Consider the following 20,217-nt stretch of genomic DNA (forward strand, 5'->3'; position numbering starts at 1 on the left):
TACTTCTGATGGAAAATTTATTTCCAACCTTCCACTACTATAAGTGAATGCCTTTAATTCCAAATGCCCTCTTTTGTAGTCAGTTCGTTACTCATTTTGCTCCTCATCCCCTGATTCTGATCTGAATGATGGGCTAATTATTTGGGCACAATTTTTTGATTGTCTGCAGAAAATCTTTGTCATTCATTCTCCTTATCGACTTTCTCTGTTCATTCTTCAAAGAATTCAGTAAGCTTGGTCAGGCATAACCTCCTCTTCCTCAGTTATTGTAGTTTTACACTACTGATGTTTTCCAATACTTCTACAGTGAACATTCTGATGTGTCTCTTCCCATTGAAATTAAGCTTACACATCCGTAGTTCCCTGGGTGTGTTGTGTATCACTTTTTTTGGAATTGGGAAAGAATGTAGCAGGGAGTCATGTGTCTTTTGAGAGTTAAAGGGCTAGAAAAGATGTGGTATCCTCTAGCACCCTGCGTGGATAACCTGCTCCAATGTCACTGACATTAAGGTTTGGAAACCAGCAGCTGAGCGTGTCTAATACTATGTTTTCATTGTTCAATATGGGAACCTGTGACTTCATCTTAACATTGACCTGGAATTTCAGAGTGCCCAAATGAAATGGGATCTCTGCGGCATTATAATCTTGATGAAGTTGTCTCATTGCAAATCCCACCTTCCCATGTAGTTGAGTAATTAAAAAATCAAAGTTTTAAAGCAGTGTGGTCAGGTGATGATTGAGCTAAATTTGCGGCTGAAATCTCTCGTTCTATTGGGCCATTCATTTACAAGTGAGCACCAGTCCATATCTCTAGGATTAGAACAAGAACACCTAACATGAAATTAAATTCTGCCCTTAAGTTATCTTTGAAGTGTGATTTCTTTTTTAAACTATATCTTACTTATTTGAAATAATTTATATACATGAACACAGTACTGCCCCTTGTTTATTTTATAAACCTCGGTCACCTGTCTGTGCTACTTTGTGACATATATACTCAGCTAACTAGACAGGCTTAAAGGGCCAACAGTTTTTAAACTAGGAATCAGTGTGCGTTTCTTGTTGGCGCCTAATGCGAAGCTTCAATATCCAGATGAGGGCACCAAAGCTGAGTGGACTATAGTAAGTGAAACCTAATCTAGATTTTGTGCAGGAGAAAGGTTTATGAGCAGCACAGTCATTCACTGGCTCACATTGCTGCCTGACCGTGTCAGAGACCCAGGTTTGATGCCAGCCTCAGGTGACTCTATATAGAGTTTGCACATTCTCCCATGTCTGTGTGGGTTTCCTCTTACAGTCCAAAGATGTACAGGTTAGATAGATTGGCCGTGTCCAGGAATGTGAAAGCTAGGTGAGTGCGCCATGGGAAATGCAGGGTTATGGGTAGGGTATGGGGGTGGACCTGGGTGGGATGCTCTTCAGAGGGTCGGTGTGGACTTGATGGGCCGAATGACCTGCTTCCTAACTGTAGGGATTCTATGATTCTTCTGTGACAAATAGTATCCTTTTCGTTTTGTAGTGAATTGTCCCTGCAGACTAAACTTGCGTTCTTTAGGTATTGGTTGAGAGCCTTTAAAAACAGATGGACTATACATGACCAATTTTATATTTTCTTTCACTAGTGGTCCAGTTCTGTCTCCTGTAAAGTGCATGTATATTTAACATTGCACCTGCTCCTGTGTACAGTTGAATTAAACATCTTGTACTGGATGTGGACCTGTATTCCAAGAGATCTCGACAAATATTTGAGCACCCTCTCTATTTCCAATAATTACACGTAGTTTGGGATTTTCTAGGAACTGGCAATTGCTCACCACCACCTGCATGTAGATCATTATTGGATAAAGAGCAAAAACCCCAACCCCAATCCAATTAAAATACAACTTTTAATGGTAATCTGAGCAGTTGCAAATCTAGTAACCATTTGATGTAGGCTTTCGGGCAAATTAGTACCATTGCAGTGGACAGAATGTTGTGACATGTGAGGCTGTCTCGAAGAATAGTTTCTTGTGATGTACTTTTTCTAATTATTCAGGATTCTTCTGCGTTGTCCTCAGACATGAACTTGGTGTCTTCTGCAAAATATTTAGCTAGATGTGGCCTTCTTTCTGGAATCCATGTTTGAGGATGCCTTGCTACTTTTTTTATATATTCTTTCATTGGGTATGACAGGGCCAGCATTTATTGCATCGAGTTTCAATTCCACCAGCTGGCAAAATGTGATTTGAACCTATACCCACAGAGGATTACGCTGAGTATCTGGAATGCTCATCGAATGATATTACCACAATATCATTATAGAGCATCTCTTAAGGTACATTCAAATGGCTTTTGTATTACTAAAGTCAAACTGGTGGGCCTACAGTTAGGTACCTCTATTAAATCATTCTGTCTGACTCTAACCAGCTTTTAATTATCAAGGCACACAGTCACATTCTGTGCCATTTCTTGTGAGGATCCATTTGTCATTTTCAGAAATTGAAGGTTATGGACCCAAATTTTTTTTGTTCCCATCTGTCTCCTCCTACTGACACCCTGTGGAACAATTCGACTGATACAGATCACACTGTAGAATTGTTTATAAATTCTGAACAAAGACATAGGAGGTGAAGTAGGCCATTCAGGCCTGTTCTGTCATACAGTCACGTCATGGGCTAAATAAAAGTACAAGATCTTTTCTGTTTTTTTTATGCCTGATCAGTAATTTGGCTTGTTCTCCTCCTTTGGCTCCGTTATCTATTGATGGCCTTGTTCCAATCAGTTTGCCTGGCACAACCCAGGGTTTGAACTTGAGACCATGCATGTCTGTATGACCTATGTGACTCGCCGACCCATCAAGGGTTGCATTCAGATTGCATGGTTTCCAAAATGTCAGAAATCTTAATAGATGCTTGCAAGCATAAAGCATATCCTGTTATCTGTTTAGGATGAAAATGTCGTGAAATTGACACAAGAACTGGCGCAGAAACTGGGGCTAAGGATCCGTAAAGCATATATCAGAGCTCAGGTGAGTGTTATTGACCTGCTGTGTTGTTTTAATTTGTTCGCGTGAAGTGGCATCACTGGCCTGGCCATCATTTATTGCCCTCCCTTAGTTGCCTTTGAGAAACTGCCTGCTTGAATCATTGTAGTCTCTGGGATGCAGGTAAACCCATAAATTATGTTACAAAGGGAGGTACAAGATTTTGACCAGCGACAGTAAAGGAGCGGTGATTTGGATAATTCGGGTGTGTAGCTTGGAGGGGATCATATGAGAGGTGATGTTTCCTGGCATGTGGCACTACCCTCCTAGGTGGTAGAGATTGGAAAGTGCTGTCAAAGGAACTCTGGCGTGTTCCATTTTTCTAGGCTAATATTGACTTCCCTATTGGTGTTCACAAGTGTTATGATAACAATTCCTAAGGGGTTTGCGAAGTTAGATGTCAAGAGAATGTTATTCCTTAATGGGAAACTATTATTGGTCAATATCCAAAGAAATGGGAAGTTACATTTTGACCCATCTAGACAGTTAAACCTTGGCTGGGAAGTCCCACTGATCCTGCTTATTCAGCATAGCTCCTGTCATGTGTTCAAGATGCTGTCCGCCCTGGCAAGAAACAGACCCAATTCTGACTTGAAGAAATGCTGCAAATTATGTCTGCTTTTGATGTCCTGTTCCACAAATCCATTTAGGAAAGAGCTATTTCTTGATGCCTAATCTAAATTTGGCCTAATGCAAATTAAATGTGGTCCCTTCTTCTAAACCCAAGTTTATTTGTTCATCTAAGAATTCAAGAAAAGATTGTTTAGATTGGGAGTATTTTTGAAATGGGGAGGCTGATGGAATATTTTAATTGAATGTGTAAAATTATGATAGACATAGAGTGGATAGGAAGGATCTTTACCAGTTGCAAATAGATCAATAAACAGGAAATAAATTTAAGATAACTGGTATATAAGTTAGAGTGGAGTTGAGGTGAGTTTTTTGATTTTTGGAGATTGCAGTCCAAGAGTTGGAAATTGGCATTAGTTTGGATAACTGAAAGCAAAATACTGTGGATGTTGGATGTCTCAGCAGGTTTGACAGTATCAGTGGAGAGAGAAACAGAGTTACTTTGTAAGTTCAGTGACCCTTCTTTGGAACTGAAGAGGATCATTCTTTTTCAGCACGACTAGAAAGCCTAGCCATTGATGTGGAGTAGACAGAGGGCAGGTTGCAGAGAAGACCAGTGTCAGAACATTGGATAATACAAGAGTGGACATCAGAAGGAGAAGATTTTGCTAAATCTTTGATAAATGACTTGCTAAGTCCCAGATAAGGTGTTGTATTCAGCACATTGCCACGACACTGAAGAAAAATGTCAATAGGACATTTGTTACAATGTTACTTGGCCTGTGAGAATTCAAGTACATGGTGAGGTTGGAGAAGGTGGGATTATTCTCCTTGGAGCAGAGAAAGATCAGGGGAAATTTAACAGATGTTTAAAAATCGTGAAGCGCTGTCACAAGTACAGTAAATTCACCTACCAGTGATACTGTATGTTGTGCTTTTTATAAATTGCCTTGTCGGCTCTTATAGCCTTGTAACCAGCACAACATCTTCAATAAAAGCATTACTGTATGATGTACATCGTCGCTAAATTGTGTGACCCCTTTCCTACAGTTGTTCTCCTTATCTTGGCTCTTCTGGAGCAGACTATGCATTTACACAGAAGGAGAGAAGATTGCATGAGGCAGACATTGTGCCTTTCAGTGGAAAAGACTGCTGTAGACTGCAGCAGTTCAAGAGGCAGCTTCTCAAGAGCAACAAGAGACAGGCAATAAATGCTGGCCAGCCAACAGTGCCCACATCTTGCAAATGAATAAAAAAAGTCTGTGGGAAGTCAAGCCTTTGTTGGAGCTGTCCCTGCATTCAACCTTAATAAGTCCCTTAAATATTTTCTTTCAGCAAGGCATAGATACAGTGGGCCTGACAGAGACTGGCCACTCAGTGAACAGTAGCCAGGTAGGTTGACTGCTTTTTATGATTTTAGGCCATTGCAGAGTTTTTTATTTGTAGAGGTTTCTGTTGAGCAATTCTAGTTTGGATTATACTTAAGTGACAAGATTATCAATTCTTTTTACTTGAACTTCTGAATTGAATTGATAAACAACTGATTAAAGTCACTAATATACACAAATACAACTTGTTCTCCTAGAATTTTCCTTCTTGCAGAAAAATTCAAGTCTCAGCCCTGAAAATTATTTTTGTGATGGTGCTGGCTGTTTCACTCCTAAACATAAGCTCAAAAATCTAGCATGATACTCCCAGTGCAATACTGACAGAATGCTGCACTGTTGGAATTGTCACCTTTCAGATGAGATGTTTAACCAAGGCTCCATCTGCCCCCTTGGGCAAACATAAGTCCCAGAGTGTTTATTTGAAAAAGAGTGGGACTGTGCTGCCCTGTGGGGTGGCAATTATTTATTCCTCAATTGCCTTCATTGAAAAAACAGATGATCTAATCATTACCATGTGCTGTTGTGGGATCTTGCTGTGTACCAAGGATACATGGCCTATGGCCCACAGGCCACACGCATGGTCAGCCAGAGCGTGTTATGTGGTCAATGTCTACTTTACTGGTAGGTGAATTTACGACTGTATGAAATTTTCCAAAATATTGTGGCCCATGTAAGGTTATACTTTTGGCCTAAAGGGCTGGGCACTACCACTATGCAAATTTGCTGCCACATTTCCTATGTTGCAGTAATGATGATTTCTATTTAAAAACTTCTCTGTTCCATCAGTTGGTTCAAGCCATTTCAAGATTGAAATCCACTTTGCAGAATTTTAGCCATTCACTTAATCTCTGAATATCTTTATGTAATTTTATGCTTCACCTGCACTGCTTGTAAATGTTGCCTGCCTTTTGTGTCATTAGTGAACTTCGATGCATGGCTCTTTACCCACCATCTTAATTGTGAACAAATGCAGTGAAGAGTTGAGGTTTCAAGTATAATCCCACAGGTCACTTTCTGAGTACCTGGTCATTATCCCTACTCTGTCCTGTTGTTCAGTCAATTTGCTTAGTACGTCAATCGGTTCCTTCAGGTTCACAAGGTTTAAACCAAAATCCTCTTGAAAGTTCATGTAAATAACATCTCCTACCCTAGATCCCTCAACGAAAACATTCAACTACAATCATCACGCATCATCTTTACTTAGTTTGACTAACTGGTCTTCAATCCCCTGTTCTTTTTTTTCCCTCGTGCCTATAGCTACTTAAATTTCCAATCTAAATTCTTTCCTGATGGTTATGATCTCAGTTCTACTGTCATCAAGGACATTGGGCTCTAAAGTGCAAGTACAGTTTCTGTTCTTTATATTCTCCAACAGGTCTCCATAAATGGCACAAGTGGCATTGATGATATAGAATCAGGTGAGTTTCTTTTATGCTTCTTGCTGAAAGAATGTGATTCTGCTCTAAAATACAACAAATCCAGCTGGTATTCTCCATGCATTGTGCAGCCGTAAAGCTCTTGAGTGAAATGAGTTTTGAGAGAATTAGGATTTTTGAAGAGACTGGAAACCAATACAAATTTCATGAAAATTAATTTTCCATTGACCGACTGAAATAACTGAGGGACAAAATTTCACATTTTAAGATTTATACTGCAACAAACAAACTAAAATCAACGCAGATCAAATGTTATATGACAAGCAACTCGTATATTTAATTAAAGAAAATATATTTTCAGATTAAAACAGTAAAGACAAGATTCACAGCCAGCAGGACGTGTTGGCCTAGTGCTCATGTCGCTGCGCAAGTCAACCAGAATTCCATGCTAATGTTCTTGGAACATGGGTTTGAATTTGTGCCTGGGGAGATGATGAAATTTGAATTCAGCAAAATCTGGAATTAAAAATGCTGGCCTAATTGTGATGTAAACCACTGTTGATTTTATATAAAAGCCCATTTGGGGAATGCCCAGCCAGTGACACCTGAATCCCATGTATGAATAGGCAATAACTGGGCAGCACAGCGGCTCAGTGGGTAGCACTGCAGCCTCACAGCGCCAGGGACCCGGGTTCGATTCCAGCCTTGGCTAACTGTCTGTGTGGAGTTTACACATTCTCCCCGTGTGTGCGTGGGTTTCCTCCAGGTGCTCCGGTTTCCTCCCACAGTCCAAAGATGTGCAGGCTAGGTGGATCGGCCATGCTAAATTGCCCATAGCGTTCAGGGGTGTGTGGGTTATAGGGGGATGGGGCTGACCCTACGTGGGATCTTCCAAGGGGTGGTGAGGACTTGTTGGGCCAAAGGGCCTGTTTCCACGCTATAGGGAATCTAATCTAAACCCACAACTGCACGTGCACGCTAATCTGAAAAAGCTTGTGCGTGCAATTTCAGAACCAATGTGCCATCACGTTAGATTTGCAAAGGTTTATTTTTGCATATTGCTGTTTGCTTACACAAAGGCTGCCCTGTGCATGTGCACCATATTCAAATGGAGTTTGGCATGGTAGAAGGGAAGAAAATGCAGCTGGGGAGTAAGGGTCGATGTTGGGAGTGGGGAGTAATGGGGTGGTGGTGATAATACATGGAGTGAGGACTGAAGGGAGTGAGCCTCCTGAACCCACTCCCATGACCTCTCTTCTCTCCCCTCCTCTCCTGGGCTACATCCACCAGCTCCCTTCTCTATTCACAGTCATATCCCATTTAAAAACCTAACATGAACCATTTAAATGCATATACAACTGCAAATGCAGCCTAAAGGAAAACCACCTTTCACTGTGCACCTGAGGGATTTGTAGCATTCCAGGATTAAGTCCAAAGTGCCCTTTAGCTTTCCAGCAGACTCATTTCTTCCGTCCATGATATAGTCTCCGAGTAAGGAGTTAGGAGGGTAATTTAGAATTTTTTTACATCTGCAATGCCTTTTAGAGGCTGGGTTGCTAAATCTATTCAAGGCTGAAGTTGACAGTAAGGGAATCAAAGGTTATGAGGTGTAAAATCAGGAAAGGGGAGTTGAGGACTAGCAGATCAACCATGATCTTATTATATGGTAGAACCAACTCAGTGGGCTGTATGGCTTACTTTTGCTCCAACATCTTATGATAATATTGAGACACCTGAGGGCAGAGGAATTTACAGATGTCCATGTAAGAAAAGAGTGGCTGAGTCCAATCTGGAACACCAGACCTGCAGCTAGTGGTTGTTGGGAGGAGAGATGACTAATGTAGAAACAGGAGGAGAGCGTTTTAATTTGTGTTACCACTCACTTAGATCATGGCAGATCTGTGCCTTAACTGTCTTTATCAGCCTTTGTCCTATATTCCCATAGTAATCTTTCATAACAAAAATCTCTTAATCCTGTTTTGAAATGAATTATCCTCTGCAGCATCCTGTTTTGGAGGAAAGAGTTTGAGATTTCCACTATCATTAATATTTCCCAATGTCACCCTGAATGTCTTGGCTGTTAAGGTTCTACATGCTTATAATAAGTATTGAATATTTTTACAACTGAGATTTCTGATTGGCCAGGCAGTCAAAAGTTAAAGGGATGAGATGAAAGAAGAGTTGAGGCCACAACCTGATCAGCTTTGATCTTATCACACAGTGGAGAAGTCTTGAGGGGCTGAATGCTCTACCTCTGGTTCTAACTCATATCTTTTTAATGTAAACCCTCAATAGAGATTTGAGCATATAATCTGAGGAGGTACTGCATTGTTGGTGGTGCTATCTTTCAGTAAAGATGTTAAACTGATATCCCAAATGCCCCCTCATGTGGATTTAACAGATCACAACATTATTTAAAGAGGGCAAGGGAGATGTCCTTGTGGCCTGGCCATCATTCATTCAGATCTCAGCTGTTATCATCTCTTCAAAACCACACATGATCTGGTATTTATCTTGCTGCCTATGAGAACTTACAGACTACAAATTCCCTGCAACATTTTCTCAACATTACAATAGTCACTGCTTTTCAGAAGTACTCTGCGCTATAAAGGTTTTGGAACGTCCTGAGGCCATTCAAAGCGCTATCTCAATGCAGCTTTTTAGTAATTATATTCAATCTGCATTTTGACTATCATTTTTCCCAAATTTCTATTATTAAATGACAAGAACTTCCCATATCATTTAATCACAACTTTTAGTCATTTTTGCACAGTTAATAATTTTTATTCGGATCCAGTGTTACACTTCGTATCACATTGTGTTATATGCTATATATGAAGATCTTCATAATAATCTCTTCCTGTGAAAATTCTCTGGGGAATTGAGTAATATCTTATTGAAAATCTTTTACACCATTTTGTCGTCATGTCTTACTTTATATTGGTCATGTTATACATGCAGTATTTACCATTATAAATTGTTGTGTTAATATTTCCTTTCCGGTTTTTGTGTCAACTGTCACAATGAAGTCGTAGACTCTAGCCACAAGATTATTCTGTAGTATAAATATCTGAAGTCTTTGTCCTTCTGTTGTTTTAAAGAAACTTTTCTTTAATCAACTAACGACTAGTGATTTAATAGTTATATGTAATGATCATGTTTGTGACACTGTTGTGTTTTGCTCCCAAAATGCAGGTTCACCTTTGGAGCTCCCACGTATCCCTGTTCCAGCCACTATTCCTGCACCAGTCAGTGAAGTTTCAGTCCCCATTTCATCAGTTTCTGTTAGTATCCAGCAATCACAGACACATCCTACTCTACTGAAAACCCCTGTTGGTGATGGGGTCTCTCTCTCAGTGCCTGAAACCACAGAGGAATTTCCAGATGAGGAAATAATTGGAGAAGAACTGGACACATTGTTGGATTCCATTGGGGAGGCAAATGATTTTCCCATGGTAGGAGGCATTAAAAATGATATTTCCAACTATTGGTTTCATCCTGTTCATGCCCTTGTGGCATTAATAATCCTTGGTGCCTCAGGGTGACATCAGGGATCATAGGCCACTCCGATTCATTAAACTTGATTATTGTTGATAGTATGTAAGTAAAAACACCAAGAAAGAGTAAGGTTTGGCTCAGCTTTGTTGGCCTTCCCCATGCGATATTAGAGCTAGTATTTCCAGCACTATTCACACATCATGGTCAGTTAGGATGTTGCTGAGATGCTGCATATGCAGTAAAAACTCCCTGGATTCAGCAAGCAAAGGGTCATTATGGGGAAATTAGTATACAATCATAGTGAGACCACAGTATTCTAAATTTGTGATGGTCCATGCATTGCATACTAGCCTCTCGCAGCTAATTACATTTCAGGCTAGTGACAAAAATTAATAATAGACCAATGCCAGACTTGTATTACCTGTACACTTCACCATGTTAAATGTGTAACAACTTCATTCTTTTGACTATTTGTTGACGTAAAATCTAAAACCGGGTGTGCAAGAGTTTTCAGTTGAGTGCTGGTTGCTGAATTATGGGTAATAGTTATTAAATACATACATTTGTGAAATACTGTTCACTCCATTTGTGTGAGCTATTTCCAGCCTAATATGTTAAAATAGTGTCGCTTAGTTTCAGAGTTTTGTATAGGACGGTACAGGTCAAAATTGCATCTGACTGGGTGTTGTTGAAAAAATATAGGAAGTGTTAAAAATGCACAGGATCTCTGAAAGAAGAAGGCCATCATCTTTAGTTGAGGAAAGCCTTTTCTGTTAGATTGTTGGAAACTACATGGTTATATTTGTCCTTGTGAGTAGGTATTGTTAACTCTGTTCAAGGGACAGCAAACCTTTCTAGAGGGAAATATTAAGGTATAGTAGTGGGAGTTCAATAAAAGTATCACAGAAGGAAAATGAAATGAGGCTGGATGAACGCAGTAGGCCCAGCAGCATCTCAGGAGCACAAAAGCTGACGTTTCGGGCCTAGACCCTTCATCAGAGAGGGGGATGGGGGTGAGGGTTCTAGGCCTGAAACTTCAGCTTTTGTGCTCCTGAGATGCTGCTGGGCCTGCTGTGTTCATCCAGCCTCACATTTCATTATCTTGGATTCTCCAGCATCTGCAGTTCCCATTATCACAGAAGGAAAATGTTTACTTCGCTTACCGGTAATACACACAATGCAAACTGTTTGTCCAGCCCATACATCAAAATCCAAACTAAACATCTGCTAATAAATGAGATTCTGCAATTAGGCAGCACTTTCTGAATAATCCCGAGTGTGCTAATAGTTGTGCGAACAACTAATTCAAGGCGGTCAGTCAAACCTGTAATGTGGGTCATTTACACTTGCTACAAGCTATACAGTTATAAAGAAGCCTATTTTCTGGAAACACAGGCTTTGTGACTTTTTGACTAACTATGCAGATTAGAGGCCTATAGTTCTAAGATGTTCTCTCCGTGGCAAAACTTCAATCAATCAGAATCAACTGACTTGCCAACTGATCAGCTTACCTTTCCCCTGTAATATAAATTGTCATGATCGTTTGAACTTTTGAATTCTTACTTTTTTTTCTGATCTGTGCAAGGTGAAAAGTTTTGGCAACATGTCCCTCTTTTTAGCAACATCTTCGCCCCAGCTGTCCCCATCTACCAAGTGAGCAGATACAGAAGAATGTTAAACTTTTTATTGTTTAATTCAAGTATTTCTAAGAATGTTCGAGGTTGATAGGTTTTCGTGGTGAGAGCATTAACATTGGAACTGTATTTGTGTGCTCCTCAAAAAACTTTGCTCTGAAAAGAAAAAGATCAGGTTTAGTTTCAGATGCTCAATTCTCCTATAAGCTGGAGGAAAGTTGTTTTTTTTGTGAGTGTCCCATGTCTAGTAACCTCAACATTATGTTTGTGACGGAGCCCCGATATCTCAAAGATAATTGTATGATTAGCAGGTGTTTTATAGCTCTGAGGGGATATACAAAATGGTGCCAACTGATAGTCAGTGTTCAGAATATTACTCCTTGTTGTTTAAGCAATTGTCATAGGGGAATGGGGATTACAACATCCAAATTTGCAGATTCATACAAATATGAAGTATAGTCAACTGCGAAGAAGGGGAACTGACCCTTGAGCAACAGTGCATTGTCACGGAGTCATACAGTATGGAAACCTTTGAACCAACAAGTCCGTGCCAACTATAATCCCAAACTAAGCTAGTCCCATCTGCCTGCTCCTGGCCCATATCCGCCCAAACCTTTCCTATTTGTGTACTTATCCAAATGCCTTTTTAAACATTGTAACAGTACCCACATCCACCACTTTCTCAGGAAATCCATTCCACATGTGAACCACCCTCTGTGTAAAAAATTTACCCCTCATGTCTTTTTTCAATCTTTCTCCTCTAACCTTAATGTGTCCCCTAGCCTTGCAATACCCCACCCTAGGGGAAAGACAACTACCATTAACTCTATCTATACCCCTCATTGTTTTATAAACTTCATAAGGTCTCCTCTCAACCTCCTATGCTCCTGTTTTTTAAAAAAAAAAGTCCCAACCTGTTCAGCCTTTCCTTATAACTCAAACCTTCCATAATGGGCTACATCCTGGTAAATCTCTTTTAAACCCTCTCTAGCTTAATAATATCTTTTCTATAACAAGGAGACCAGAACTGGACATAATATTGCAGAAGAGACCACATCAATGTCCTGTACAACCTCTACATGACCTCCCAACTCCTCTCAATCGAAAAATGATGATCTTCAGAAGTCCAAAAATATTAAAAGAAGTTAGCAAAAATATGGTTGAAGAAGGCAGGAAATGGAGATAGAAGTGTTTAGGAAGGACACTTCAGAGAATAGGCCTGGATTATTGGGGATACAGCTGCAAAGCAAGGAGCTGATGCACAAGGAGACACCAGTGAGAGGAATATAGAGTTTGAGAGTGATCTCTGGAGGAGTTGAAAGACCAGAATTAGAATTTTAGATGTGGGAGGGTAGGTAGATAAGGAGGGTAGGCTGGACTCCAGTAGAAGTTAGGGTTTCCTTGGGTCAAGGAAAACCTGAACTCATTTATGAATTACCCAGGCCTGAGGAAATCATTTGAATTTCCAAAAAATTTTCAAACATGTAACTGAAAAGTTAAAGGTGGAGGTGAGACTTTTCTGACACTGGGCAGCGTTCCTATCTTTTCCACTGTTTTAATCAACATCCCCTTTGTCTTCTCTGTTACTGTTTGCTTTACTGTGGGCGTCTAGAGCCCAGTGTGGGTAAATAGACTCTTGATCCTGTAATAAGCACTTTTCATCTCTCAAAAATTCTACAGAAAAAGGTCAGCTTGTAAGAAATGGAGGTGCTGGGTAACTGGTGCACAATGCCTGCTTGGAGCGAACAGAGTTAGTGAAGTATTTGAAAGAAAAATGTTCATGAAATATTTTAGTTTGGATGTGGCGACCTCCTGGCGTATTATTTTACTGCAGAAGCCCTGTGGATTTATGCTAAAACATACAAGGTTATGGACCAAGTGCTGGAAAATGAGATTAGAATAGTTAGGTGGTTGTTTTTGACTGGTACAGACCCAGTGGGCCGAAGGGCCTTTTCCTGTGGTTCTATAGAGGGCAGAGTTTGCAGAGGCTAAGGTGGACTTTGGAAATTCAGACAATTGAGACAGCGAGATTTTCACTATGGCTTTCCATTAAATTAATTCCTTTTGAGGTGCAATGACCCATTATCGAGGTTAAAAATTCTCCTGCCAACTGTGGTTAGTTCTTGCTTTTGCTGACAGAAGGAAAGCAGCTTTTTTTTTTTCCCATGCCCTGACTTTATTTGCCAAGAAGTTGAAAGCAGTTAAAATCTTGCGCTGCATAAGACCGATCACAATTTATCAACTCTTTTTTGCTTTTATTTCACAGACCTCAGTGGCTGGGACTGTTCCGACAAACCTACCCAGTGACATGCCGCGTTTACTTCCCATCTTTCGCACCGGTAGCCCGGTCCTCCCATCTGCCCTGAAGGGGAACATTGGCTCAAAGGTTTCACTCCCATCAGCCTATCCAATGCTTTCTGTCCAGAAGATGGACTCCCTGGATAGCATCGTTCCGAACACAATCGTAAATAGTTTGGATTCTTTGGACCTACTCCCTGCAACAGAATCTCGGCCTGGTAAGGGTTTACCCATCCTTTGTTCCTTTTGTGTAATCTGTATGTAAACTGAAGGAACATTGCCATGCAAGGAGTATAAGGCAGATTCACCAGAATGTTACCAGAATTTTGTGGGTTAAATTATGAAGAGCAGTTGGATCGAGTTGGTTTGTATTTCCTGGTAAATAGAGGTAAGGGGTGTTTTAGGAACATGGGATCAGGAGTAGGCCATTTCAGCCCCTCAAGCCTGTTCGACCATTGAATGAAATCATGGCTGATCGGTGGCCTAATTCCATATATCTGCCTTTGGCCCATTTCCAATAATACCTTTCCTTAACAAAAAAAAACATCAAATTTAATATGAACAACTGATCCAGCATCCACTGTAATTTGTTGAAGAGTTCCAAACATATACTACCTCTTATGTGTAGAAGTGCTTCCGAGCATCTTTCCTGAGCAGTCTGACCCTAATTCTCGGGCTACACACCCTAGTTCTAGAATCCCCAAACAGTGGAAATAGTTTATCTTTCTCTACCTTGTCTTTCCCTGTTAAAATTTTAAAAACTTTGGTCAAATCACCGTTTAACCTTCTAAGCAGGCCTAATTTGTATAATCTCTCCTCATTAATTAACCCCTGAAGTCCAGGTATTATTCTTGTAAACCTATATTGTATTTGCTCCAAGTATAATGTAACGTTCCCAAGGTATGGTGCCCAGATATGCTCAGAGTATTCCAAGTGGGATCTAACCTAGACTTTGCATGAATGCAGCACAGCGTCTAAATTCTTATACTCCAGTCCTCCAGAAAAGAAGGCCAACATTCCATAAGCTTCCTTGATTAGTTCCTGCACCTGATTGTGAAATTTTAAAGATCTACTGACTTGAACCCTCAAGTCTCTTTGGATATCCATTATATGTGGAAGGTTTTATGATTTTGAAAGGAGTTGACCCAAACCAGGTCGTCAGAAGGAAAGTTAGAAAGCAACTCTTCACACTAAAATTTGGTGGAAAGTGCAGAATTCTGCCCCTCCACAAGCAGTGGATGCTGGTCAGTTAATAGTTCAAAATGTAGATTGACAGTTTCATTTTCTCTAGCCAATACAAATGGATGGCACTAAATCCAAAATGAACAAGCTCTCAAGACTGAACAGGCTTGGTTCTTGCCTTTTGAACAAGCCGGTGACCTGATGGAAAAGTCTTTACCCAGATTGTGAAGCTCACCCCGTAAGGCATGGTGAAACTGAACACCATCCATACGTTTAATGCACACTTAGATTAAAAACACAAGGGCAAAAGAAAGAGAAGTAGAGGGCAGGGAGAAGTCTCCTGGAGGCATAGCCACTGAGTTTTCAATAGATGTTGGACAGGTTACAGAAGAGACCAGAGTCAAGAAGTTAGATGGCACGAGATGGGACATTGGATAGTGAAGAAGATGATAGTAAATGTTGTATTAATCACCGGTTGGATTCTGGCTAAAGAATTGTATTCTGTTCTAGGGTGCCATACGTTAGGAAGATTGTCAACAGAGAACTCATTAGAATAGTACCAGGGCTTTAGGACTTCAGTAACGTGGAGGGATTGCAGAATCTGGGATTGTTCTCCAACAGGCGAAGAAGGTTTAAGTGCAGAATTAATAGAGGAGCCATCACTGGCCCAGTGGGCAATGACTTCCTTCTGTGCTGCATCGTAACTGTCACTGATCTGTTGGAGCAAGTGGTTAGTTTAAACTGAAATATCTGTGATTTGTTATTTGACTTGAGGGAAGAGGGAGTAAGTCTGATCACTTATCTACTTTTAAAAAGTCACTAGAATAGTAACAAAAATATAAAAGGTGAATTTTGCTATGCTTCTCTAGCTTCAAGACCAATGACACCAAACAGCAATCAAAGTATCTCCAGCAGCTTTGCACTGGTAAGTGTAAAATGTTCATGTTCACCTTTCTTCGCAACCAGGTTGATGTTCAGCAAGAAAAGGACTTTGTTTCTGTAAATGTCATATTCATGGTGAGTTAATCTCCACGTGTTTGCATGACCCATGGCCACAGTCACCTTATCTCCTTTCTCTGAAGGGCAGGGATCCAGTTCTGACCTTGGCCCAAGTATTCTTGTGCCAAGCCTGAGCATTGAATGGAGAGGGCCAGTACCGACAGCAAAGATCACACCTCACCCATGCCTTGCAGGAAAAGTGTGGCAAAATAGCAATGCACAGTCCTAAATTGATAATCCTGAGATGTGTTAAATTGAATGGACAGCACAGTGCTGATGAGAGCGTTGTTTAATTCTTTGTGGAAGATGGAGATCTGGATGCTTCCAACATCTTCTCCATTTTTATTTTACACTTACAGCATCTGCAGTTTTGTTTGTGTGGGGGTTGTTCAATTTAACCATTTAAAATTTATATGTTGTCAAATCATTTAGCGTGACTGTGCCCTCCTGTTATTTTGTCCAGGCCATTAATGTATAATATGAATAGTTGTGTTCCCAATGCTGAGCCCTACAGAGCTCCATTAGTCACTGGCTACTATCCTGAAAAATACCCCTCTGCCTTTGCCCTGTGCCTTCTGACTGTGAGCCAATCTTCTACCCACACCTGTACCTTTCTCCTAAAACCATGGGCTTTTATCTACTTTAGCAGCTTCCTGTGCAGCACCTTGTCAATGGCCTTCTGGAAATCCAAATAAATCACGCCTACTGGCTCTCCTTCGCCTGACTTGCTTGTTATCTGTTCAGAGAATTCGAACAGATTTGTCACAACCTTCCTTCAGTGAAACCATGCTGACTCAGCCCTATTTTATCATGCGCTTCCATGTATTCCGCAATTTTAAATTTCAGTAAAGGACTCTCATAACCCAACTTTTCAGCCAGGTATCTACCTCATTAATTTTGTTGACCCGGTTCTAATTTGCCCATGGCCCAGGTAGCAATCTGGAAATTATTACCTTTTTGATTCCACTTTTAAATGTACTTCCTAGCTGCCGATTATTCTCTCAACAGAATCAGTTTCCTCTTTCAATCGATATTGTTGGTGCCTACATGGACCGCAACAACAGGAGCTTTCCTCTCCCACTCGAAGTTCCTCAGCAGCCCAGATGAGAGACGCCGAACCCAGGCACCAGAAGCCAACACCACTTTCAGAACTGTCAATCCAGGCTACAGAGAACACTATTTATTCAAAAACAGAAGTTGCTGGAAAAGCTCAGCTGGTCTGGCAGCATCTGTGAAGAAACTGTTGTTCCCGCTCAGCTTTTCCAGCAACTTCTGTTTTTTGTTCCTGATTTACAGCATTCACGGCTCTTTAAGTTTTTGGCAGTGTGTGCTCCCCTGACTGTACTATCCCTGATTACAGCTACATTTCTCTTTTTACTCTTCTTCCCTTCCCTTCCCTTCCCTCCACCCCCCCCCCCCCCCCACCCCGTTCTTGAATGGCTCTCTCTACCACTCGTCAGTTTGTTCGCCCTCCCTACAGCATCACTCTCATCCCCACAGGGAGCAAGAATCTCAAACCTGTTAGACAAACTCAAGGGTTGAGACTCCTGTTCTCTCTCCTGGATCCCTCTATCTGCCTCACTGGTGGTCATTCCCTCCTGTCTCTGACCACTAACTGAACTTGAGGTAGTTCATCTAAAGGGTGTGACTCTCCTTAAACACAGCATCGAGGAACACTCTCCCCACCTGATGTGTCACACTGTTCAAAGCTCAGAATCCAGTTTATCATCTCTGAGCTGGAGCTTCTCCATCAACCATTGCTTGCTTCAGATGTGGTCACTATGAGCCACAATGGGGTCCCCAGATCCCACATCATGCAGATAAAGCACATTGCCTGGCCCTGCAGCTCTGTTTTATTTACTTAATTTGTAATTTTATTTTTGGAGATTACTCTGTTTTCATTTGTAGTCTGTAAATATTTACCTTCAGTGTGAAAGTAACCTACAATAGATGGTCAAATTAGTAGCTAATGAACTTGTGGCTTTCCTGTGATGTCAGCCTCTATGTGCTGGGCCCCTGATCCTGGGCTTCATTTTATCCCATGAAAAAAGCACTGCTTCCCTGCACATCAAATTCCCAAACTTCATACTCACTCAATCTGTGCCTCGCTCTCACTGTGATCTCCTCCCTGACCATGCGCAGCCTCAACTTCTTTGTTCTAACCTCATAAACAGAAGTTCCTCTTCCCTGGAGCTGTTTTTATAAATTGTTTCTGCATTTTCTCCAATGCATTCACATCCTCCCTTTCGTGTGGCGCCCAGAACTGTACACAATACCCAGCAGAAGAATAACACATTTGTCAAGCAGGATTTCACGTTCATAAAACCATATTGACTTGTTTTAATCTTACTATATTTTTGTAAGTAGTTTGTTTAGAATTCCTCAGAAGTAGATCCTGATGCTGGGGGATTTGTCAGATTTTAAGCCCTCAAGTTTTCTCAATTTATTTTTCTCTGATAAATAATTACCTAAATTACCTCACAGTTATTAGCCCCCTTGTTACCTTGTATTTCCGGTAATTCTGTTCAGTTGTGAAGACAGTTACAAAATATTCATCAATGTCGATGCCATTTCATCATTCTCAAACATTTCTGCTGTCTCTGCTTTTAAGGGACCAGTGTTTATTTTAGTTATCCTTTTTAATATAGTTGTGAAACCTTTTACAATCTGTTTTCTCTTTTTCTCGCTAGTTTTCTCATGTCCTTTTTTCCCCCTTGCTATCATCTTTTTGGTGGCCCTTCACTGGTCTCTAAGACAATTTTGTCCTGGATTTATTGTCAGATTCTTTCAGCACTGCAGCCACTTCTTTTAATTAAATACTATCATTAGCCTACTCAGTACACCGCAAAATAATTTCTCAGTGAGATAACAAAAAGTGTGAAGCTGGATGAATACAACAGGCCAAGCAGCATCTCAGGAGCACAAAAGCTGAAATTTCGGGCCTAGACCCTTCATCAGAAAAGACCCTTCATCCTCTGAAGGGTCTAGGCCCAAAACGTCAGCTTTTGTGCTCCTGAGATGTTGCTTGGCCTACTGTGTTCATCCAGCTTCACACTTTGTTATCTCTGATCACAATTTCTCAGTGAGATTGTGTTATAGATTATATTTTGGTCAAACATTTTGAATTGTTCCTTTAAATATTTCCTGCTGTTTATTTATTGCTGAACCTTTTCAGTCGATTTTATCTGATTCCCTCTGTGATTAGCACTGCTGCCTCACAGCACCAGGGACCCGGGTTCGATTCCAGCCTCGGGTGACTGTCTGTGTGGAGTTTGCACATTCCCCCTGTGTCTGCATGGGTTTCCTCCGGGTGCTCCGGTTTCCCCCCGACAGTCCAAAGATGTGCAGGGTAGGTGGATTGCCCATGCTAAATTGTCCATAGTGTTCACGGAGGTGTAGATTAGGTCGGTTAGGGGATGGGTCTGGGTGTGTTGCTCTGAGGTTCAGTGTGGCTTGTTGGGCCAAAGGGCCTGTTTCCACACTCTAGGGATTCTATGATTTCCCCTCAACCAACTCTCCCCACACGCCCAAGTAGATTGCTTTTATAAGATTCTTGTTTGTGTTTTAATTTTGTTTATTGGATCTGGCCATCACAGACAAGACTAGCCTTTATTACCCATCCCTGATTGCCCAGAGGGCAGTTAACAGTCATCCACATTGCTATGGGACTGGTCAAAAGGGCTGCTCAGGCAGTTTCCCTCCCTAAAGGATGGTTTTCTGACAATTGACAATGAATCCATGGTCGTCATTAAATCCCAAATACCAGGTTTTTTGTTGGATTCAGATTCCACCAACTGCCATGGCAGAATTTGAACCCCAGACCCTGGAATATTGCACTGATGCTAATGATGATAATGCTCAATACTAAATAACTTTATTTTTTGCTGGTTCCGCAGTCCGTTATTCCAGAAAACTGTTGTGAAAGCATTGCCCAAGCTCCTCTTCCAGACTACTAATTTGCTTGGCCCAGTCTATATGAAGTTTAAATTCCTCCATATCTGTTGCATGTTACCTTTGTTACAAGCTTCAACTATTTCTCGTTTAATGCTCCCTCCTGCAGTATAACTACAGTTGGATGTTGAGGCATTGGTTGAGTTGCTGAAGCCAATCAGACTGAAAGATGGATTTCTGACCTGTGCTGGGTTAGCTGAAGTGACCTGAAACAACCCTTACAGGTGCTGATCTGGCCTATCTCCAACAAATACAAATAAACCAAGTTTCAACTCCCAACACCGGAACCCTCACTACCT

General features: G+C 41.0%; 1 protein-coding gene across 1 annotated transcript in view; it reads left to right on the plus strand.

Annotated features, from left to right (window-relative positions):
* Nucleotides 1–20,217, plus strand: part of LOC125447134 (zinc finger CCCH domain-containing protein 7B-like) — a 75,913-nt gene that overhangs the window by 19,964 nt on the left and 35,732 nt on the right. The window contains exons 6-11 of the mRNA XM_048521276.2: nucleotides 2,927–3,007; nucleotides 4,928–4,984; nucleotides 6,356–6,398; nucleotides 9,552–9,811; nucleotides 13,755–14,004; nucleotides 15,838–15,893. Coding sequence (XP_048377233.1) covers nucleotides 2,927–3,007; nucleotides 4,928–4,984; nucleotides 6,356–6,398; nucleotides 9,552–9,811; nucleotides 13,755–14,004; nucleotides 15,838–15,893 — 747 coding nt within the window. The remainder of the gene's footprint in view (nucleotides 1–2,926; nucleotides 3,008–4,927; nucleotides 4,985–6,355; nucleotides 6,399–9,551; nucleotides 9,812–13,754; nucleotides 14,005–15,837; nucleotides 15,894–20,217) is intronic.

Source organism: Stegostoma tigrinum, chromosome 38 (genome assembly GCF_030684315.1).
Source record: "Stegostoma tigrinum isolate sSteTig4 chromosome 38, sSteTig4.hap1, whole genome shotgun sequence".
NCBI classification, from domain to species: domain Eukaryota; kingdom Metazoa; phylum Chordata; class Chondrichthyes; order Orectolobiformes; family Stegostomatidae; genus Stegostoma; species Stegostoma tigrinum.